We start from the raw sequence: 22,095 nt of genomic DNA, 5'->3' as shown, positions 1-22,095 counted from the left end.
GAAGCGCATACCTCCTCGACCTCCTACATGCCTAGTATCTACCGAAGTAACACATCCTACGAGTCTACGTATAAGATGTACAGTTAACATGTAAGGTAGTCAATTGCACCCTAGCCCTAAAATTGCATACGATGTATTACCATCGAAACCCCCTCCCCAATGAACTTCAACCGTCAATCCTCGTGATGACAACTTTTACGTCATGAAGACCTTTTCCATCAGCCCAACCATTCAAAACTTCGAAAATCTACCTGGGTGGTGAATCTTCTCAGAATAGGCTTAGAAGTTAGAACACCCTTAGAACCAATAACCTTGTAATCCCCTACCCTTTCTCGAGCCCTTAAAAAGCTTACTTTGTATGCCCAGGCATTCAACGTCTTGGAACATAACCCCCTGTTTAAATATTTCTCCATTTTTTAATGCACTTCTGAATCACTCCGCCCATCAAGACAACCTTAGAGACATTCATAATAATACCTACCTAGTACTCATAGATTCATTCATACTTATTATTGTATGGAAACGGAAAGTAGGACTAAATTGAGCTTATTTGTAAGTGAATGATTTAATATCTGTAATTGTTATTTCGTTTGTGTTTGGGGGGTTTGGAATGAATTTCCCTTTACACAATCGATCAATCAATCAATCAATCAAGCCAACAGTCAAGAGAATCCATCTGTGAGCCAGAGCCAATAAGTGAAAACTCTCGAGTATCCCAGAATACGGTGTGGGAGAACAGGATTCATAGTTGAGAGCCATTGCATATTTAGGTTTCTGCATACTGCAAGCCTACACCAAACAGGAAGGAATAGAGTCAGCAACTTGTTGAACCTCACGAAAACCATTTTACATATTACTTCTCTCAATTGTCTCACTCATATTGAAGATCCTTTTATTACCTCGACCATACCTATCTATCTCTTTACAATACCTTCACTCTTGTTCCCCTCAAAGAAGAATACAAATCAAACAAAATGACGGGTTCATTCTGGCACAATGTCCTAACATTTCGAAGACCTTCCTCATCAACTTCCTCAACTTCTACAACATCCGACTCAATCGATTCCTCCTCTAGTAGCACTCTAAATTTAAGTGTTCGATCCAGTCATAGACTATCCCGAAAGCGACGAGAGGTATTTGGCGATTTTGATTATACCTTCAATAATGAGAGTATGAATGCGAATATGCAAGAACCTTTAGGGATGGAGAGAAATTCTCTGGGTAAGGATACAGGATTTCCGGAGCCTTTGAGTCATGGTATGTTATTATTCCTCCTTTCCTTCCCGATCTTATGTAGAGGGGTCATGTATGTCGAGAATCCAAGGAAACAAGCTGACAATAGAATAGATCGTAATACAACACTCCCACACCCCGAAGCAGATACCTCACCCTTTGCAACCCTCGAATCAACAGAAGTTGACATTTATCGTTCTCATTCACGACTTTCCATCAGGAGACTTCATAGCAGACATAAAGGATCACATCTAAGCGTGCCTTTATATGAGAACAATGAATATACAAACGGTAATCATGTCCGTGGCGATATGAAGACGATAGAAAAGGATGTCGAGAAACAAAACGATCTGATCGACCCACCCAAAACGGTAGAAGAATTTGTGGAAATGGAGGATCGAGATGATCAAGGGTATAGACCAGGAGACAGAAGGAAGGGCGTGCTTAGGAAGTTGAACTTACACAAAGTTTAGAGGAGTTTGGTAAAAAGGAACCAGGAGTTAAGAATTTGGAAGGAGAAATTTTGATGGACGCAGAACGCAACACAAAACTGGATGGGATGGGATTTGATCAAGCAAGCGAGGAGTTCAATGGATTTGGAGTTCGGATATTTGAAAGGTTGATATTGGTATCCCTTTGTAATTATTTCTTTCCCTCAACAGAATCATGAAATAACTTCATTCATGGAATTAAACAGCATAAGACCTCAAACTAGCTTCCTCGATAAGTCGTGTAACTGTATGGTCCCAATAGTAGCGGAACGTGGAAATGCTCTCCTTCCTTAACTACGAAGTTGAGTTCAACACAAGGGAAGAAAGTGTTTTCGTAACCATAATATGCGCCGGTCTCAAATCGAAGTTTCCACATGCTAGAACCCATTGGCAGATTCTGAATCTTCAACTTTCCCCCTTCAACAATCAATTCGCCGACTTTCTTGGACGTGACATTCTCTTGCTCATTACGCCAATTAGCGATTCGACCGTCGGCATTTGTTATCGCACGAAAGATGGTGGACTCTTCGGAAAGGCAGATTAAAGAGACACTGATTCCCGAAGCTGGTCGACCAGTAGTAGTGTCGAGAGCATGACATGTAATTGGATCCCTTTCTGCCATTTCTGTTATGTGCAAAGCAGATGTTGATTGAGGGGTAATTTGTGAGGATATAGCTTGTAGACGTTCGTTGAAATGTTCAGAGGTGGGGTTGCGGGGCATCGACTGTAAATGGTGTGAATGAGTGAGAGCGGTAGATGAATGGTGACATGAATCTCTACCAAGTTTGAAGGATCTTAAATAAGGGAAATGCACTGAGTGGTGTTGTAGAATGAAGCAACAACAATTGAAAAATAATTATTATATATTGATAAAATTGATTCTAGAGAAAGAAACACCTACCTAGTAGTAAACAAGGCTTGCCTCGCAAATCGGAGATGGCCGCTTCAGCCTTGTGTTAACGCTTGATGGGGAGGGGGAGGGGGGCAAAGACTACCCAGTAGTTATAAGCCTTGTACTTCAATTATACTTTAGACTTTATGAGTATTCATAGGATATATGAATTGAAGGGAATGCGATGACATTGTTTGATCATTTGAAACTCGAGTACATTTGAATATGAATACTCCCGAGAAATGTGTTGTCCCCAATGATAAGCCTGGTAGAGAGCTTCCCGGGCTAGCGAATCAAATCACTTAGCGCACTGTACGTTTGACAACTTGCAAGAAGAAGACGTCAGAAGGCAAAAGATAATTCTAGAACTCACCAAGAACTTTGAGTTTACAAGGAACTCGGGAAACAACATCGACCATCATTCATACTTGACTTCGATTACTCAGAATAATCACTCTCTCCTGTTCCCTTTTGTCCTTTGCCATTTTTGATATAATCTTACCTTATCATCAAATAAATTAAGGATCTTCACCCCGTTCATCCAGTTCCCCGTCCTGCCACAATCCCGCCATAATCAAGATGTCCACCGCAGTAATCAACACTGACGACGATCAACTCGAGCCTACTCTCCAATCAATCCTTGATCAAAAGTCTCTTCGCTGGATCTTTGTTGGTGGAAAAGGAGGAGTAGGAAAAACCACAACATCATGTTCCCTAGCCATTCAACTCGCCAAAGTTCGACGTTCAGTTCTCCTCATTTCAACAGATCCAGCACATAATTTGAGTGATGCCTTTTCGCAAAAGTTTGGAAAGGAAGCTAGACTTATTAATGGCTTTGAGAATTTGAGTGCTATGGAAATTGATCCAAACGGTAGTATCCAAGAACTTATGGGACAGGCTGAGGAAGGTGAGGGACCAGCTGCGGGCATGGGTGGAATGATGCAAGATTTGGCTTTTGCTGTTGGTTCTCCTCGCCCCTACAAAATTATTACTGGGAGTGTTCGTTTACTAATGCGTTTGGCAGATTCCCGGTATTGATGAAGCTATGTCGTTCGCAGAAGTCCTCAAACAAGTTAAATCTCTCTCCTACGAAACCATCATTTTCGACACCGCTCCAACAGGTCACACCCTCCGCTTTCTTCAGTTTCCCACCGTTCTTGAGAAAGCCCTTGCGAAAGTCTCCCAATTATCCACACAATTTGGGCCTATGTTGAATGGTTTACTGGGAGCCAATGGTTCTCTACCAAATGGACAAAATCTCAACGAAATGATGGAGAAATTAGAGGGTCTCCGCGAAACAATTTCTGAAGTAAATGGACAATTCAAGGACGAAAATCTTACTACTTTTGTTTGTGTCTGCATACCCGAATTCCTCTCTCTTTACGAAACGGAGCGTATGATTCAAGAACTGGGCTCTTATCACATCGATACACATTGTATAGTGGTCAATCAATTACTGTTCCCTAAGAAAGGAAGTGATTGTGATCAATGTAATGCAAGAAGGAAGATGCAGAAGAAGTATTTGGAACAAATTGAGGAGTTGTATGATGAGTTTAATGTGGTGAAGATGCCATTATTAGTTGAGGAAGTCAGAGGAAAAGAAAGATTGGAGAAGTTTAGTGAGATGCTCATTACTCCTTATGTTCCACCTGCTGGAGGATTGTAGATTTCTAGAGAAAGATATATAAAGAATTGAGACTTGATACCCATATTTCATGCCGTCTCTATGCCGCCTTTCATGCCAAGTTGTACGACACAATTTCAGCCAGTCACACTCATGTATCAGACATACCTCCAATTGTATTCATTTATGGACCCAGTGGAAAACCAACCATATCATCGATTTATCGCTTGCTAGTTATCTTGACCACAATATTATGAAGATCGTCCTTGGTGACTGTTTTATATGTCGTCAATTTTATCATCCAAGTAGCCTCCGCATCGTCGCATCATCGCATCGTCAAGATTCATCAACTTAATTTTTCCCGCTTTGCAACCTCTGTTTTCCTAATGCTACAGTGTACACCTAAAAGGAAACTCACAACTCCAAAAACTGGAAGATAGCTAGCACTTTCGAATCTCATCACAAGCCAGTCCTTTTCATTAAAAGACCGCCCTTCATTCCCTTCAACGCCAATCGCTCAAGGATCTTTATTCTGGCCCATCGAAATTCCACAACTCCGTCGATCCTTTATAACTATACCACGATTTAGGAGCCGCGGGCAATCTATGATCAAATCTTACGGTTATTCGTCCCTCTATTCATTAGCATATCCATCACTCGCTGACCGCTGGATAGGTTCCAAGAAGGTCGACCGGTTTCAATTCAAAAACTCTCTTGAGTCTATCCTTATCCTTATAACACAACTTCCCATTTGCCCATAATTCTCCTCCAAAAGTCTCACTGAAATCCTCCATCACTTCTTCCATTCCCTTCACACCAGCCCCGTGAGGTGATTTCTTCAGCCACTCGTTTTGGTCCCAATACACCCAGTCATCCCAAGCCGTATTTACACTGACCGTCCTTTTTACCCAGTCCCCTAGATATATATCACTGCCCGGTGTTCCCGCCTTACGAAGAAGCTCCATCCACCGAGAATATAATCCCCAACTTTTATCCGCATCTGGATTCATACCAGTGAAAAGTTCCTCACTTTTCCACCGCAAGTCCATAGCTTCTGAGACCCTTTGCATCCATTTAACATCCATTTTAATTTCCTCGGTTCTCATAGGGTTGATTTGAACTTTCTTTAAACCACTCCAACTTTCCCCCTCGTTTCTTTCATTACAAAGACCAGAGTTCCCTCCAATTCTCAAAAATAACATTTCAGCCCATTTCAAATCATCGGGATCAGTCAAATCGAGATTTACTTGTAGTGACTGAACATGTATAAAAGTATCATCACCCAGATTTCCCATGCGAAAAAGTAAATCCGCGGGCCAGAGTCCGAGGCTATTGACCTTCCAGAGGGAGATAATAGCTTCATTGTATAATTGAGAACAAGTACTTAAAAGACCGAGAGCGGGAAGTGAGGAGTTGGAAAGACAAATGTCGTTTTGAGGATCATAAGGTAGTATTTTATAAGTATTGTTTAAGGTACAACGGTAAGTGACACAATTGAATGGAGTTTGAAAGGCATATTCGTATATTTCGTCTCGAATTTCTCGTGGGATATCAATTAAGATATTGAGATGTGTTTTGATTCGCATTTTGAGCCTAGGACTTGGGACTTGGAGACTGGAGACTGGAAACTGGTTTATGAGAACTGGGAACTGGTATATGAGGACTGGGGATTGCGGAGAAGATGGAGGGGGTTGCGGGGGGTTGGAGATCAAGGCTAAGGAGCTACGAGCTTTAAAATTTAGATAAAAATGGTGTTATATTGTCACATATAGTGAAATCCGCACATTTAATAGAAAAGAATGTCATGTGCTACACATAGCAGTTGCAGGTGAAGAAAACGGTATTGTCAGTGTCAGCCTCTTTGTACATCATTAATTGCGCGGCTTAAAAAGTTGTGACCAGCGCCGGTAACCCACAATTCGGATATTCTCCGATGATTTTCACAAGGGTCAATTGAGTGAGTGAACGAGTGAACGAGTGAATGAATTGATCATCATAATCGAGACCCCAGTATTACGATCTTCGGATGATACACAACATTTGGTTCCAATGATTGAATCAAACTCCGAGTTTTGAGAGGTACGGAGTAGTTTGATAGCCCAAGTCCGGGCTAGCTTTGAATATTCTAGAAACTATGAACCTATAAATAATTCCCAATGGATTTGGATTCATTCCCCCCCTCCCCCCCAAAAGAAATTAAAATCATACGAACGTCTTCAACCCCGTTGAACAAATTCCTACCTGTGTCTGGGAGTAATTTTGAGCTCTCCATCTCTTGAATCAAGCTTCAAACCCTTCACAACTTGTTTTCCATCTTTTAAATATAAGACCCCATCAACATATAATTGCCCGCCAAATTGGTCATGAATCCTGTCTAATAGCTTGCTTGTATCTGTCGTGTCAATTAGCATTTCTGCCAACCATTTTCTCTTGGCCCAAGGAGACAGTCGAGGCCAACTAGTGTTTATCATCCAAGTTCGATATCCTTTGTCTGTCGAAGCATTTCCAGGATACTCTTGATATAACCTTCCATCGACTATTTCACCGTTTTCCCTTAGGTCGAGAATATCCTCAAATTCCTCGACTGTTTGTGGCCGTTCTTTGCTCGCTTTGATTGTAATACCATGCAATTTTTGTAGAGACCCTGCCACTGCTGCCAGACCACGCTCAACCCACTCTAATTCGTCCCAATCTAATACCTCCAATTGTATGAATATATGCCATCGCGTTGTTTCGCCAAGCATTGAAATCCTCTTTTCGAGCTTGGATTTTAAGATAGGAAGCTCCCGCAATTTCAGTCCTTTATGCTCCCAGATTATTTCCTTGCATTCTCTGTGTACTTGTTTACATGTTCGGAGTATGGAAAAGGACTGCGCAACTTCCATAGACCATGGCGAGAGAGTAATGATACCATTCGGATCTGCGAGGATAAAAGTGTAAATTAAGTCGCGGATCTCTCGTGGGAAAGTTTGGAGGAAAGGGAGAGACATGTCGCTATATGCCAAGAGCTGCTTGTATGCTGTCAGTATATGGCGGAGGTTTAATTGCAGTATGTTTCGTTTGATGGAGGATATTCTGCACCTTCAATAGTTGCCTCTAGAATATTCTCAAATAACGCGCCTTGCCCGGACCTAACAATGTTTCTTCCAATTTTCCAGAAATAGACTTTGAACGAAGTCGCGGAGGCTTCTCGAAGTCGAAACTGCAATAAAAATTGCACTTTTCTTGAATTGAAGACGGTAATTTTGACTGCTGACTTTTTTCTTGAGAGATTCTGGTTACCTAGTATAGTAGCCTCAGAATACTTTAAGGCCAAAATGTATGCTTTGATGATACTTAGGTTGTTCTTCTTACTGATAATCGACACGACACTCTCAATAGCTTAGCTGGGTACCTCACTACCACTGAAATGAATTGTTGCTGCTGGTGTATAACATCTTGCCGGCTGGCTATCATAAAGGATTCTACCTTTGGTGCTTGTGAATTTGTAGTGGTGTGTGTATTTGACAGAAATTGGCCTTGTGCAAAAAAATGAGGTCTCGATTAAATTATAGCAGTAAGCACTATGTTAGCATCACTGGATATACGAAAGGTCGGTGGTAGTTGATTGGTTTACATGTGTTCCATTTCCGTACAGATACTATTATGAAAATCACTTAACGCGTTAAAACACGCTTTGACCACTATACGCGTCGTGAATTCATTCATAACTTTCGTTCCTCCATCAACCAACTTGTTCAAATTTTGTACGAAAGTAATTAACACTTGGGCACCTTCAGTTTTGCTATCTTACTTTGACTGCATTCACAAACTTTGCTTGTATAATTCTTGCCTTGTATATTTTTGGTGATTCTTGCTTTCCATCACAATTTCCATCATGCCTTCTGCGGTCAAGAAAAGGAAGGTCGCGGCGCCTTCTTCGAGAAGTGCAGCAACCACCAAGATTCAACCATTGACTTCCTTTACTACGATTTCAAAAGCAATTACAAAGGGTGGAGCAAAGTCAATACTTGAAAAGAATAGACAAGCGAATGTGGCATCAGTGTCAGTAACTAAGTTAGATAAACCTTCTACGAATTTAAGAAAGAGAAAGTTGGATGCAGAGGAGGAATCGAATGTTGAGATAGCAACGACTACGACTGCGACTGCCACGACTGCCAAAGAAATTGAAACACTTCCATCAAAACTGGTCCTCCCGTCGAAAGTTCCACAAACACCGCACAAACTTATCAAAACATCCTCAATCACCACCGATACCCCAACAAAAGGCGCGCGCACTTTGCTCGATCGTCTCCTTCTACAAACCCCCAAAAGACCTGTTCAAAAAAGACCGTCTCTTTCATCTCTACGATCTATTTCTTCGAATTGTAGCACGGAGGTTTCGACACTTCCTCTTGAACATTCACAAATTGACGCCGAAGGAAAGGAGGAAGCAAGTCAACAAGACGACCTTAAGGAACCACTCCCTACTGAACTCATCGATATTATCAATCTTCACGCAGCACTTCTCACAACACTTACCCTCCACTGCGCCCACAATGGATCTAATGCACCCGCAGATTTACGGAATCTCTGTCCGGATGTTGCCAGAGCATGGGGAAAACGGAAGGTCATGCTGGATGATATCAGCCGGGCTCTTGGTGTCTTGAACTCTCATGTCAAAGTTGACGCAGAAGATCAAAAGATTTCTACAATCACTCTATCAGATTATGGATCCGGGAAAATATGTGTCGAAATTGAAGCTGGGAATGGGGGCGAAAAGGGTAATAACTTGAGACCGATTGATGAAGAAAGACTCAATGAGATATTTTCGCAAAGATTAATAAGTCAGTGGGAATTGAAAGAGGAGAATGTTGCTATTGAGGACTTCATCAAGCAATTACCATCGGAGCCAATCACACCTTGTTCTTCGCTCTCGAAAATGACACCCCTCCTCGCCAAGGGTCAACGACGGCTGGAAGATATGAAAGCCGGTATTGTTGCTAAAAAAGATCTCAGAAGAACGAAATCATCCCCCGCTCTTATTCAAGCTGCGACTTCTACAGATACCTCCTCCCCTCCCTCCACCGAAAAGAAACCTACACTTCTCGAGCGTCTCCGCGCAAAACAACTTAAACAATCTCTCCTTCCTCAAGCCCCTTCTCCTGCGCAAGTAGCGCGCAAATCAGCTTTATCAAGAATGGAAGAAGTTGTCAAGGTTCTCAGTATTTTGAGTACGTCGGGATCAGCTGGCCAGCAAAGAATATCTTTCACCATGCCGACTTTAATTGGAAAATTGAAAGATTCATTCAAGACTCCTATATCGAAAGACGAAGCGATTACTGTTGTGAAGTTATTAGCGGTTGAGATTGCGCCGGAATGGGTTCAATTGGCTAGGATTGGGAAGATGGAAGCGGTGGTTTTTGATAGGGAGAAGAAGATTTTGGAGGAGAATGTTAAGGATAGGGTCAAGAAAGCCCAAGCTGCTTGAACCTCAAATTGAGTTGAATATCGTGAGTGTTGGAAAATGACTCTTAAGATTTTGTATATTGTATTGGTTGAAAAAGATACCCTTGTTTTGTATATATTAGGAGCGCGACGTACTATGGTTTGTTAGTTTTACCCAGCTTGTTGAAGGATACGGGATACAGAATACAGGATACAGGATACAGGATACAGGATACAGGACCGAGGAGCAATGGACGGGAAGGAAGGAAGAAGGGATGGAAGAATAGAATTGTATAACCAGAAACCCCAAACGGAATGAATAATTACTGAATGACCTTTTGTTTACTGACACAAGTGGAATCACAGCGGCATCAGGTGCCCACTACCAGTCTTTCCATGCCGAGCGTTGTCTTTCGGGCCAACTATTTGCATCGCTTCGGCACCATTTTAGGGAAGCATGCTCATTACGAACTGAGGCAGCTAGAGTGCATCCGAAACAGAGATCTTGTTCAAGTGTCGGCCAAGATCGAACAAGAAAGGTCAGGTGGAGAAAAGTTCTTTAGTAGGAAGAACAGGCTTCGCCAGGAAACAGTCAAGACATTGTGAATCAATTGGAGAAAAAGGTTTGAATTGAGTAAATGATTTATCTACTCTGATGGACCATAATCGCCAGGTATAATAACATTGAAATCCAACGCAATGAAAACCTCTTGATATCTAATGCTTTCATTTATTCTTTCATGCATCTCATCTATTCATAAACTCCATAGCTTGAAGTAGCTACCATTCACCATCTACCGTCCACCAATACTCATTGCTAGGACTCGCCCCCTTATAACATCATCACACTATCCGCATTTACTCATCATCATCCGCTCCACCTGGAGTACCAGTCTTAGGGGTACCAGAAACAGGAGTTCCACTCTTCGCACTCGGTGGCCCAGCCGTAGGAGGAACAATCTTAATTGTAGTCTTAACGGGTGCTGCCTTTGCTGCAGGAGCAGGTGTAGCATTTTTCTTTGGTCCTCCAAACTTGGAACCTCCAATATCATTTCCACGCAACTTAATACCCAAAACACGTTCCATATTGTTCAAAACTTTTTGATCAGGAGTGGCGACACCTCTTTCCATGTCGTTGACAATCTTTGGGGTAGTGTTGCATAATTTGGCGAGGTCGGCTTGGGTTTTGATGTTTTTGGCCTTGCGCCCATCTTGGATGGCTCGGGCTACTTCCATACCAACGGTCTTTGGCTTAATGATTTCATCGGAGCGATCGACTTTGGTGAGATGTTGACCTTCTCCTGAAGAGCCCTATTTGAATAGGTTAGTCTATGGTTTATGGCGGTCAAATGTAAGGCTTGCAGAAAGAAGGTCGCGGGGTCGCGGGGTAAATGTTAATGATTGAATGGATTCGACTTACAGCATTACCGGAAGCAAATTTCTTCTCAGTAGTAATAGCTCCTCCACTTCTCTTAGCAGCATTCAATGCAGCAGCTCCTCTGATGACAGTCTCTCTGTTTGCGCCAGCTCCTCCACGAACATTCTTTCCAATCTTTGTAGTTGACTCCCAGTCATCCATGGTGATTGATTTTTATGTGGGTTTTTGATTAAAAAGTGTTGCTTGAAAGGATGGGATGTTTAATTGAAAGTAAAGGAATTCCGGAAATTTATCGAGGGTATTTGACGCTGATGTGGTTGTATGTTGTAAAAAGCTGAAGAAGGATTGATGACTTCTATTTGTGGCAATTGAATAGCGCTTCCTCTCGCCGAATGAATCAGATACAAAAAGAATTTCTTATGTAAGCAGGGTTAAGTTATGTCGTCAAGCGGTGAGTGCCGTGGAAGGGAAACTTTACTGTATTGAGATGAAATGGTATGGCAATATATCCTTGTATGACTCTAGACTTTGATTTCTAAGAGTAGTGTACCAGTACGTACCCATTGACCATATGCATCGTGTATTTTACATCTTCAGACAACTCTAAAACGTCATTGCTATTCTATCATACGAGAACCTTGAGGTCTTATATATAGAGGCTATCCCGTATTTACCTTTACCTTCGGTTTCCTCACGATTCATAGTTCTTGAGATTAGGAACATTTCAAATAGAAAAATGCATCATCAAAGAACTCAACATCGCCTCCCCTAGATTTCCAAACCGCGTCATGGGTGTTTCTTATTTTGCATTCACCTCAATCACACTCATTGGACTATTCGGATCAGTGTCCGATATATCAACTATTTTCGCTTTTTCGATTATACGGAATAGACATTCATTTTCACAATCAATCCAGAAATATGTTGACCTATCAACCATTATTACCATTGCCACGGGCACAGGTGTGCTGTTTTCATTTCTTCAAATTATTCGATATGTCCGAGGGCTTCAGATAGCATCTACCAATCTAGATGATCAAATTTTGCAGCCTATGCTCTTTCCTACGAAAACAAGTCATTTGAGGCTATTTCCAAAGAGACATGGTTTCTCATACTCCTATCTTTTAACGGGCATACCCATTGGTTGGACAGGCTCTTCAGGAGGAATGATTTCAGTCGATGAAAAGAATGATGGACTCCCATGGTATAGAAGATTATTATCCCTTCAACCAATGAGTCCTTGGTATGTCGTGGATGGAGATTATTATTTGGAGAGGGGTCACGTCTCTGGCGGATTAGAAGGAAAATTGAAAAGATTTCTTCACGATCAGGTAATTTCGATTTTTCATATGTTCAGGATACTGCTGACAAAATCTAGGGTTTAAATCATGAAGATTATCCATTTGCATATCTCTTGACATCTTCTAAGTTTCTTGGGTATCAAAATAATCCGGTTTCAATTTGGAACCTTTATTCAAGGAATAGAGAATTGAAAGCTGTTATCCTCGAAGTCAATAACACATTCGATGAACGTCATACTTATTTTGTTACACCAAAAGATGCGGAAGATTCCAAAATAGAGGAACAAAAAGGCAAACCACCAAGGTTCACAAGTACTTGGTCCAAGGAATTTTATGTTTCTCCATTCAATTCTCGAAGTGGTTCTTATTCCGTCTCAGCTTCTGATCCATTTTTTCCATCGCTTTCTGGACATAATCCTCTGGATCTCACATTGACGCTTAGTTCTACTGAACGTCCATTCTTAGTAGCAAGAGTCTTCTCTGATGGCCATGCATTCGACCCATCTACCATGTCGATATTCCAGAAGACTGAATTTCTACTATCATGGTGGTGGGTAGGATTCGCTACATTCCCTCGAACATTAGTCCAAGCCTCCAAATTATTTTTCAAACGGTCCTTACCCTGGGTTTCGCGTCCGGAACCATTCAAAAAGACCATTTCAAGACATGCCGATAAAACTCAAATGTCTATCGAGAGATCATTTCGACAATTCTTACAACACCTTATTGAGCTAGCGGACAAGCCTTTAGTTTTGAAGTACAGACCTGCTGGGCTTCTTGACAATACCCCAGAAATCATGTTTTCTCCGTCAGCTCAAATATCACCGGAATTAGCAAAACCCATAGAAATATCAGTACTTACACCGATTTTCTACACCCAATTCATCAAATATGTCGACATCGTACAAGGGTTTGAAATGGAATCGAAAAATGAAACTGTATCTATCTCTCACTTGAATCTTTTATGGACACGCCCTTTGAAGTCAGAGAAGCAAGCAGTGCCAGAAAACTTTCATTCATCGGATGAAAATACTCTTACCTGTGTATTTTTCCGAGCAATTCATTCCACTCGTATATGCTCTCATGCTGATTCTGATGCTCTTACTGGGAATTTATTTTCTTCATTTGACAAATACATTCTGAAGCACACCGATAATGTCACTTCGATGTTATACCAGAGGATACTGCTCAAGATGTGGCTTTCTGATTGGATTGCTTTGGGATGGGAGGATTTATTGAATTTCCAATGGTGGTTGGTAAAGATTGGAGGCTTTTGGTGGTTAACAGGAAAGATGTGGTTTATTTATTTAAATGCATACACTGGCTTGGGACATTGAAAGCATGATGTTGGGAATAATGTATGGTAGATGCGGGGAATATCGAATGATGATATTGAAATACTTGAGAGCTCAACCCTTCAAATCCAGCAACTTTTGAATGCTTTCATCTACAAACTAAAAACACACCCTATACCCCAATCTCTAATTCCCACCCCCAAACCCTCTTTTGCTTTCAAACAATTCGAATATTCTCAATTGACATCTCCCCAAGGATCGCTCAATGTTAAACCTTGGGAACGCCAACAAATACTGGAACCTAGCTTGCTGTCATTTGGTGCGGGGTGCCGATGCGTATCCCCTTTTCCCAAAACTCTCTCCGCCCAAAAGAATAATTCTTCGACTTTTGTCTCTTTTCGAACAAATGAAGATAGCGTGGTACCTGCTGGTAGTCTGACACTGGCGGTTTCTATTGTCTCTTTCCTCCTCTTTTGCTCTCAACCATTTTGAACATTGACCCTCCGAATTTCCTCAAGGATGATTTGACACCATTCTTTGAAAGTGCGAATAGATAAAAGTTCTTTTGGCCCTAGACTATTTCTTAACAGCCTCTGAGATTCTCTATGACGGTGTGCGAAAAGGTGCGGAAAGGTGCGGAAAGGTGCGGAAAGGTGCGAAAAGATGCGGGAGGATGTTCTGCGCAACAAGTTTCACCCAGTCGACCGTCAATTCGACATTTGTGTGGGTAGTACTGCCTGAATAATTCGACGGTAATGCATCTACTCGTAGCCATAGCGAGCATGTATCTCAATCTGTCTGAAATATCCACCGGCGCCCTGCGTCCCTTTGGCTTCGCGAGCTATTCCCATCTGAAGTCGAAGCAATCAACTCTTTGGACGGGCTTGACCTCAACGCACCGCCGGTCGTGAAGTTACTCCGACGAACCAAACAGTATATGCTCCGCAGATTGAATTGACGTTTTGTAAAGTTCTTTGATTTCGCACGCCTAAGTCCCTGTTCTGTGGAAGTTATTTGGGCCTCTCCGAATCGCGCACTTAAAAGACGCTATGATCAAATCCAATCATCGTAGAATGCTCGCAGCGGGTGTAGTTCTGCCGCCGAGAATATTTCTTCTGCCATTCTGATGATAGAGTTCAAAAAGCTTCGCAAACTACCGCATTAATGTTGTCGTGAAATTGATTGGTCGACCGAGTCGCTCTGTGATCTAGTTGTGGGACAGTCAGCTCAAATCCAATCAGTCATTCCGTCATTTGAAACGTCGGGTTCTCATGTATTCACCTTGATCAATTCATCTCGCCTTTTGAAATTATTCTTCGCGGCTATCCAAATATGCAATTAAATACAGCATTAATTATTTGTTGTTTGTTGAAAGCGCAGTGGTGATTGAGTTCGCGCCGAAAGCCATTTTCTTGCGGAGGTAGAGGAGGCTCGGGGGGGGGGGGGGGTAATTTATTCTAAGTGTACGTGCTTCAAGCTATATACACACCATGATCATTCTTGCCAAAGCCATCATAGACCTATCATGCCTATTAACGCCTGAGTAAATGGTGGGGCCAAGGCGCTGTGAGTTCGTAATTTAGCGTGTCAAATGGAAGTCATCCAAATCTTACTCGCGAATAATTTTGAGACTTCTCAAATATTGTTTTTCGCATTATCAGGATATCGGATCGATCTATTCGAGTATCTGTCTAAAAATCATGAGTTACGGGATGAGAAATCTCCTGATTTGATCCATCTAGCCTTTTGCAACCCACAAACACAATCTATTCACGGTCTCGACTATCCATCTATTTCAATATCCTTCATACCCTTGCGTTTGTTTTCATAGTTCATCGCATTGGGCAGTCGAAGGAGAATATGAAACTGGGGAATTCACAGCCACTCCAGTAGCATCTTTAATTTTATATTGATTATTTGCTATTTGCTATTTGCCATTTGAAATCGTCTGAACTTTTAACTGTTCGTCAGTGCGATCATAAACTTTCTCCAGAAACAAAGCTGGGGCACATGATGTCGCGGATAAATTTATGCAAAGTATTCGGATTTGCTTTTCGACTCTTGAATACAGTCGTCGCCAGAAGAAGCTTTCTTGGCCAGGAGATCACAGGCTTTGCGCACACTCTATGAATTTACCCCTCATCGAAATGCTGTAAAATCGCAGCTTCCGTCATTCCCAGTCAAACGTTAGACCAAAACATCAAGTGAAAACAAGACTTTACTATTGTCAGATTGAGAGTAGGTTGCGAAATGTTCTTTCCCCGGTGTTTTCAATATTTCTTTTCGATGCCCAACACGATACATATACAGATATCACCAACTTCTGCCACAAGGTTGTCGGGAAGTTTATCGTTTTGGATCAAAACGGGATTGTGAAAGTTAATTCAACAAGCCAAACAATCACAATCTCAACTCCATATCAAACGTTACCTGGCCTCAACTGAATACCTTCCGTCGCCTCAAACACCCGTGAGTTTATGACGTCCGCATTAAAGTTTGTCTCATAAAACCTTTCCATATGGTTTCAATACATGGAATCTTTTGACATTGCGGGGTTACAATTTTATATATAATCTTATATTGTCCTCTTGTATTTCTTGTTCTGGTATCCCAAACAATCCTTTTTCAATTCACTTAATTATACCAGCAGGCAGGTATTACACATCGGGAAAGTTGATCTTTCTTACAAAGCCTCACACTCATTTTCAATTCCTAGAAAATAAAATTCAAGTCGCCAAGATGCGAAGTTCCATCCAGAGCATTTCCTTTCTCTTCCTTTTATTGGGTACCTTTATTCTCGCAAGTCCCATTCAAACCGAAACTTCAACAGTACCATCAACTCCAAAACCAACAATACCAGTCAATAAGATGTATAGTCTTTCATCTCGTCAAAAGATGAACATGACCAACGGTGACGCCAACCCTAAATCTTCTACAAGTTCTGCTGGTGCCAAATCAACTGGAACATCCACTGCATGTTCACCAGAAGTGCAAGCTCTTGCATCGGGAATCAATTCGAATATTGCAGATCAACGTAATGAACAAAAAGCTGTGACAGCTGTTGGAAAGATTCTTCAACAATCACCTTTTAATACCTCCATGTTTGATGTAGCACAATCTTCTCTTATGACTTTTGTTCAAAAAGGAATTCAAATTCGACAAAACAACCAAAAGATAGCTCCAGCAGGAAATGGTGCCATACCTGGTTTGGCAATTGTTGCAATGGCACAACAGGAAGAATTGAATTTAACCATGAGTTTGACTGCAAGTAATGTGGCTGGTAGTAACGCGACAGTTGCAAAATTGAAGACAGATTTTGCTGGTGGAATTGTGCAAAATATGAAGAATTTGGCGGCTGCAACTAAAGGTTGTAAAATGCCCAGTACTACATGATTTATGGATTTGGTGGTTCTAATCAACAGAGAAAAACCATTCATGGAAAACGCTGGTCGCTCTGTAATGTAGTAAATATAATACAGATATTCCAACTCATACGATGATTTTCAAAGCACGATTGATAATTATTCATGCCGCCGGGTTAATTGTTCTCGTTCATGGGTCTCAAAACTCAAACTGCATCATCATGAGAGTCCAACAATTATAATTGAAACCTTTCGCACCGCATGCACTTTCGTAATTATATCAATATTCTATTCATTCTCGACGTCTATTTGTCAAACCGTGCAACCAGCAATCAGCAATCAGCAGCCAGCAAAGAGCGACCATTCGTACATTCAATCATCCATTCAAACAATAGTTTCTCTTCCACCTTGTCAAATCCATTTTCAAATAGTTTTCTATCACACCTCAGTACACCTCATGTCTACCACACCTCATGTTCTCCTCAGTGAATTTATCTATGATAAAGTTTATTCCTCGAATCTTGCACGTTCAGCAATGTATACTAAATGAATAATGTCAGTTAAGCGCACTTCATTTCAGTTATTTTGCCAACGAAAAGAACTTGAGTACTCACACTACACAATTTAATTCCACCTCCTTCAACCCCCATACCTGGTGCTACTGTATCAATTTCTCTATGTAAAGCTCTCAATCCCCTAAATTCCATACTCTCCCACCAATCCAAATAAACACTTGCAGTAATACCCTGCCGCTCAAAGATGTGCATTTCCACCAATATTTGACCGATAGGAAATTCTGGTTTCAATGGATCTGGAGATGTAAGTGCACCAGCGCCGCCAGGAAGTGTATAACCATTTAGGGATGAGAGAGCATTGTATTCCGAATATTCAATATCCGTCTTCAAAATGTCACTATTACCAGAAAAATCGAACCATTAGTTTTTTTCTGTTTCAATTCTTGTCCAGGAAAGATTTTTGGCAATGAGGACCAGGGGAATGTGCGGCTTTTAGAAAACTCACATGTAATCGTGTCCATTCCTTTTCATCATATCTTGAATTGTAACAAGTCGATTTGCATCATCTGTAGCACTATTTGCTCCATTTCTTTCAAAATGTGCTCTTGCTCTCATTTCTTCCGTAACTTCTTCACCAAAATTGAATCCCGGCACATGTTGATCATAACCCCAGATTTCACATTTCGTTCGACTAAGTATTTCGGCTTCGAATGATGAATCATTCCCAATACCTGTTTTGATTCGAAGTTAGCCATGAATTTTCCAACGTTCATGAATCAATTCCTTACCAAAACTATAGACCACACAAGGTTTTTTCTTCTGAATAAATTTACTAATTCCACAAATCCACCAACCTCCTTCCCCAATTCTTCCGAGTCTTTCCATTTCCCATGGACATCCATAACTTGGAGTAACTAAATCCCAAATACTCCATGGAGTTTCTTTGAAAGTAATTTCATCCTTAGCAGGAAAAAATCCTCGATCTGGAAAATGATGTCTAACTTCTCTTCTTTTTGTCACTCCTCGTTGATATATGATTTCGGATTGTTGCATGAATGTATTTAAATTTGGACGTGATATAGGTATGAAATGAAAAGTTCCTAATGTTGGTATGGAAAACGGTACATTTGATCTAGCTTTTGATGGAACAGCGATAAATATAGCCAAAAGAATTAATGAAGTTAAAAATAATATCTGAACAACATTATTGGATCTCATGATGAGATTGAGTTATTGGTATTTTGTTGTTGTTAAATTACTTCGGCCAGAAATTTATGTAGTTATGGAATACAAATCAAGAGGAGTCAGGAGGAGTAAGAAAAACATTTTGGTCCTTTAGCTTCGATATTCTTTTCAATTTTATGGCGTTTATGAGTACGTATGTGTGGAAATAAAGGGCAATTATTTATTTTCAGTTCACTAGATTTCGACCAATAGAATTATCAAAGTTCTGAAAAATGTTTCTGCTTCTATGACTCGTCGAAACTCCTTGCTTGATTGTGGAGAGACATTATTTTTGAAGGTCGGCAAATCTAGGAACCTTTGGTTTCTTTACCATTTGATATGCGTTTTGGAAAGCATCCCAAGAATCTTGTATGTTCTTGAATTTGGTCAGAGGGAAAGAGAAAATCACGAAATTTTTAGTTCCTTTAACATTTCGATATTATGATTTATTTCCAGGAAGATTAGCCATTTCTCACAAAATGGGATAGCTTCGCATGTCCTTCCAATCGAAATTTATGAATACCCTCAAGTAAGGCAAACCTAGTACTACTACTGAATAAGTCACTTGAAAATATTCTCAATGCCACATGTGGTTGAGGGTCATAGAAATACTCAGGTGCTAATTCGACAATATGGTCTTCGACTCACAAAAATCACAAAAATTTCAAAATGCACTTGATCCTATTTTTTATTACATCAATGGATTGTTCTGTTTAGAAGAAGCATCAAGATATCATATTGGTCTACAAATTCTCATTTGTTAATTTGTTATTCAATAAGTCATATGATTTCACTTTTTTCCAGATACTTTTACTGCTATACATCTTGTTTCAATTGAATTATAAATTAGCTACCAATACAATCCTACCTTTTTAATTTACTATAAGATTTCCCTCAGTCAGGGCTATGTAATTATCTAATAAAAAGTAATAATAAATGGAAATTGAAATCTTGTCGTTTTTGAGAGTCACAGACTATAAAAAAAATATAAGCGAATATGCCCCTTACCCAGACTTTGAAGGGATCGCGAATCTTATTCATTGCTTGGAATCATATAATGGTTTGTATTTTCAATCAACATCTTCTAATCTATTGCGGAAAGAAGTAAAAATGATACGGAACAAAATTGTGGTTGCGAATGAATGATAATATTGGTAGTGTATCAATTTCATACACTCAGTTCTTTGAGAACATCGCAAATCTGAACTACTTGTCGGAAACATAAATGAATCTAGTATATTGATGCTCAGTGTCATGAGATTTTGCGTAATGTAATCAAAATTATTAGGAAATCAATATTTGGTTACGTGAAGACAATGATGTTGATGCTACATCCATCAGCACCTAATGCCAAAGATCGAGTTTGTTAGATTGATCTGGCTTCAATTGAACATTGGACTCGCTGTCAAAGTCTCCTGGGTGAATAAAATATAATCCGGATGATTTAACTCATGACGCGCCCAAGATTGTTGGGCTGCGAATATCCGTGTAGTCTGTCAGTTCCTACAACATTTCCTACTATTGTGCAACCACATAATCGTTTCCTAATCCAAAAGACCTTTCTCCGCAATTCATTGGACTTACAAGGGTCACTTTAGGAAGCTTCAGAAGTTTACGACCAGTTGTTAAAGATTCCGATGCTGTCAGCTTATCACCACATGAAACTCCACGGTGCCATCTGCGTCGTTTGGGCCATTTTCGCAACCACAAAATGTTGTCCGCGGGTTAAAAACTAATTTCCGCACTTCCCAAATCATGAAATAAGTATTTCCTAAAGTCTCCTAGATTTCCGACCAGCGTTGCAAGATTCCTATCCTGTTAGGGTATTGCCATACAAAACTCTGTAGTGACATTTCCGACATTTCCGCAATCACACAATGTTGTCCGCTGCCCAAAAATAAGTTTTTACAATTGCTTAACTCAATATTAATCATTCCGCAAAGTTTCAGAAGTTTACGACGAGCAGTTGAAGATTCCGATTCTGTTAGGCTGTCCGTACTACCCATATTTGAAATTTCCATGGCGGCGCGGTTATCGAGCAGCCAAAAGATGTTTTCCTACATTTAAGAAATGGCTTCCGCAGTTCTTTAACTGTAGAAGAATCAGTATATAGGGTTTCATAACTTTCCTACAAATTCCGCAAATTTCCTAAGCTGTCAAAACGTTTGATATCACGACCGTACTGCGCTCCATCATGACTTCTTCGACGACTACTTTGCAGCTATACAAAGACTTTCGCAATTCAAAAAATAACTTTCAGCGCTCATTAGCTTCTGATTATTGAGTACAGCGAGTTTCAATACTTTTTGATCAATTATGCAGGTATCCGTTGTCATCAAACCTTCGAACAAATTATGTCTATCTTACGCCCAATGACAACTTTTCCTCAGCGATATATGGATTTACGCATTTCGGAAAACACTTTCCGCACTTAAGCTACATTCAATTGATTACTACAGCAAGTTTCAATGGTTTCCGATAAGTGTTGTAAGTTTGCGACTGAATTCAGATTGACATTTAGTGATTTGTAGGTGGTCCTGTTGATCATTCTGGTGATTACTTGGTCTTTGAATGTTTACATAGCAAGAAAATGTTTCCCTAATACTTTAGAATACTATCTATTACTTTTCATCTATTTAGAAATTGATTATAATGAGAGGCAGGCCTTACGTTCATCTCCGGATGATTTGAGTAATGGCTACATGACTACACCAATCACTTTCCTCAGATCAAATTTCAATAAAACTCTCTGAAAATTACCCGGAATATTTATTAAATCATGAGGAGTCGATCGTCGAAGTTTTATAGAAATTCCGCAACCCCATCGTGAGTCCCCTGGTACGATGTGTTGGATTCCTGCTTCTCGCCGACCACTGTCTGGGGATCTTTTGCCTCCCCCTAGTATTTGATTTCGGGTCTTGGAACTTGCGTAAAATATTTCTTCGCTGCATTTGATTCTATGATCAATATCCGGCAAAGTTGCGCCGACTGATTATAGATTCCTCATCATGTAAGTTGACTAATTCCCTCACCTGCCCCCCTTTACTTGGATCGCTTTCCGTTGTTTGATTCTGTGTCCCGCAACCTGAAACTTGCGGGAAATATTCTTCGAGGTCGTTCAATCATACGGATTGAATTTGAGAGAAATTCCGATGTCTGATCATTGACCCTTCACGATAATAATTTCCCTCTCCACTTCAGTACTTATTTTTTGAGCTGGTTTCCGACGCTCAACTTCTCATTCCTCATCTTAGAACTTACGAAAAATCATTTTCAGATCTTAAATATTAGACCATCAAAACTCCGACAGAATTCCGATGCCTAGTCGCCGGCCCTTCACGATGACGATTTAA

General features: G+C 40.6%; 9 protein-coding genes across 9 annotated transcripts; 5 read left to right on the top strand and 4 right to left on the bottom strand.

Annotated features, from left to right (window-relative positions):
• Positions 1–953: 953 nt before the first annotated feature.
• Positions 954–1,706, top strand: Bfra_001185 (uncharacterized protein; the record flags this gene model as incomplete). The annotated part of the gene is made up of 2 exons (XM_037331623.1): positions 954–1,257; positions 1,348–1,706. Exons 1-2 carry the CDS (start codon positions 975–977, stop codon positions 1,704–1,706), a joined length of 642 nt encoding a protein of 213 aa, XP_037195777.1. The 5' UTR covers positions 954–974.
• Positions 1,707–1,944: 238 nt separating this feature from the next.
• On the bottom strand, positions 1,945–2,445 carry Bfra_001184 (putative hydroxyisourate hydrolase protein; the record flags this gene model as incomplete). Its single annotated transcript, XM_037331622.1, has 1 exon — positions 1,945–2,445. The coding sequence occupies one exon, from the start codon at positions 2,443–2,445 to the stop codon at positions 1,945–1,947; it is 501 nt and encodes a 166-aa protein (XP_037195776.1).
• Positions 2,446–3,195: 750 nt separating this feature from the next.
• On the top strand, positions 3,196–4,282 carry Bfra_001183 (putative arsenical pump-driving atpase protein; the record flags this gene model as incomplete). The annotated part of the gene is made up of 2 exons (XM_037331621.1): positions 3,196–3,576; positions 3,641–4,282. The coding sequence occupies 2 exons, from the start codon at positions 3,196–3,198 to the stop codon at positions 4,280–4,282; spliced, it is 1,023 nt and encodes a 340-aa protein (XP_037195775.1).
• Positions 4,283–4,893: 611 nt separating this feature from the next.
• On the bottom strand, positions 4,894–7,230 carry Bfra_001182 (uncharacterized protein; the record flags this gene model as incomplete). Its single annotated transcript, XM_037331620.1, has 2 exons — positions 4,894–5,962; positions 6,482–7,230. The coding sequence occupies 2 exons, from the start codon at positions 7,228–7,230 to the stop codon at positions 4,894–4,896; spliced, it is 1,818 nt and encodes a 605-aa protein (XP_037195774.1).
• Positions 7,231–8,117: 887 nt separating this feature from the next.
• On the top strand, positions 8,118–9,710 carry Bfra_001181 (putative dna mismatch repair protein msh-2 protein; the record flags this gene model as incomplete). Its single annotated transcript, XM_037331619.1, has 1 exon — positions 8,118–9,710. The coding sequence occupies one exon, from the start codon at positions 8,118–8,120 to the stop codon at positions 9,708–9,710; it is 1,593 nt and encodes a 530-aa protein (XP_037195773.1).
• A 585-nt stretch (positions 9,711–10,295) lies between these two features.
• Positions 10,296–11,350, bottom strand: Bfra_001180 (putative multiprotein-bridging factor 1 protein). The gene is made up of 2 exons (XM_037331618.1): positions 11,088–11,350; positions 10,296–10,978 (listed from the first exon to the last, which is right to left on the bottom strand). The coding sequence occupies exons 1-2, from the start codon at positions 11,244–11,246 to the stop codon at positions 10,526–10,528; spliced, it is 612 nt and encodes a 203-aa protein (XP_037195772.1). The 5' UTR covers positions 11,247–11,350; the 3' UTR covers positions 10,296–10,525.
• Positions 11,351–11,833: 483 nt separating this feature from the next.
• Positions 11,834–13,683, top strand: Bfra_001179 (putative cyclopropane-fatty-acyl-phospholipid synthase protein; the record flags this gene model as incomplete). Its single annotated transcript, XM_037331617.1, has 2 exons — positions 11,834–12,376; positions 12,424–13,683. The coding sequence occupies 2 exons, from the start codon at positions 11,834–11,836 to the stop codon at positions 13,681–13,683; spliced, it is 1,803 nt and encodes a 600-aa protein (XP_037195771.1).
• A 2,697-nt stretch (positions 13,684–16,380) lies between these two features.
• On the top strand, positions 16,381–17,034 carry Bfra_001178 (uncharacterized protein; the record flags this gene model as incomplete). The annotated part of the gene is made up of 1 exon (XM_037331616.1): positions 16,381–17,034. One exon carries the CDS (start codon positions 16,381–16,383, stop codon positions 17,032–17,034), a length of 654 nt encoding a protein of 217 aa, XP_037195770.1.
• A 476-nt stretch (positions 17,035–17,510) lies between these two features.
• On the bottom strand, positions 17,511–18,571 carry Bfra_001177 (uncharacterized protein; the record flags this gene model as incomplete). Its single annotated transcript, XM_037331615.1, has 4 exons — positions 17,511–17,545; positions 17,656–17,915; positions 18,024–18,249; positions 18,307–18,571. The coding sequence occupies 4 exons, from the start codon at positions 18,569–18,571 to the stop codon at positions 17,511–17,513; spliced, it is 786 nt and encodes a 261-aa protein (XP_037195769.1).
• Positions 18,572–22,095: the final 3,524 nt, after the last annotated feature.

The sequence above is a fragment of the Botrytis fragariae genome (genome assembly GCF_013461495.1).
Source record: "Botrytis fragariae strain BVB16 chromosome Unknown tig00000006, whole genome shotgun sequence".
NCBI classification, from domain to species: Eukaryota; Fungi; Ascomycota; class Leotiomycetes; order Helotiales; family Sclerotiniaceae; genus Botrytis; species Botrytis fragariae.
The sequence above is the reverse complement of the archived record's forward strand: the minus strand, read 5'-3'. Positions and strand labels throughout refer to the sequence as shown.

Excerpts from the sequence above, each read along its gene's own strand:
- Bfra_001180 (XM_037331618.1), bottom strand. The coding sequence starts at position 11,246 with ATGGATGACTGGGAGTCAACTACAAAGATTGGAAAGAATGTTCGTGGA. Across the intron at positions 10,979-11,087 it reads AATTTGCTTCCGGTAATGCT|GGCTCTTCAGGAGAAGGTCA; the intron begins GTAAGTCGAATC and ends CTATTCAAATAG.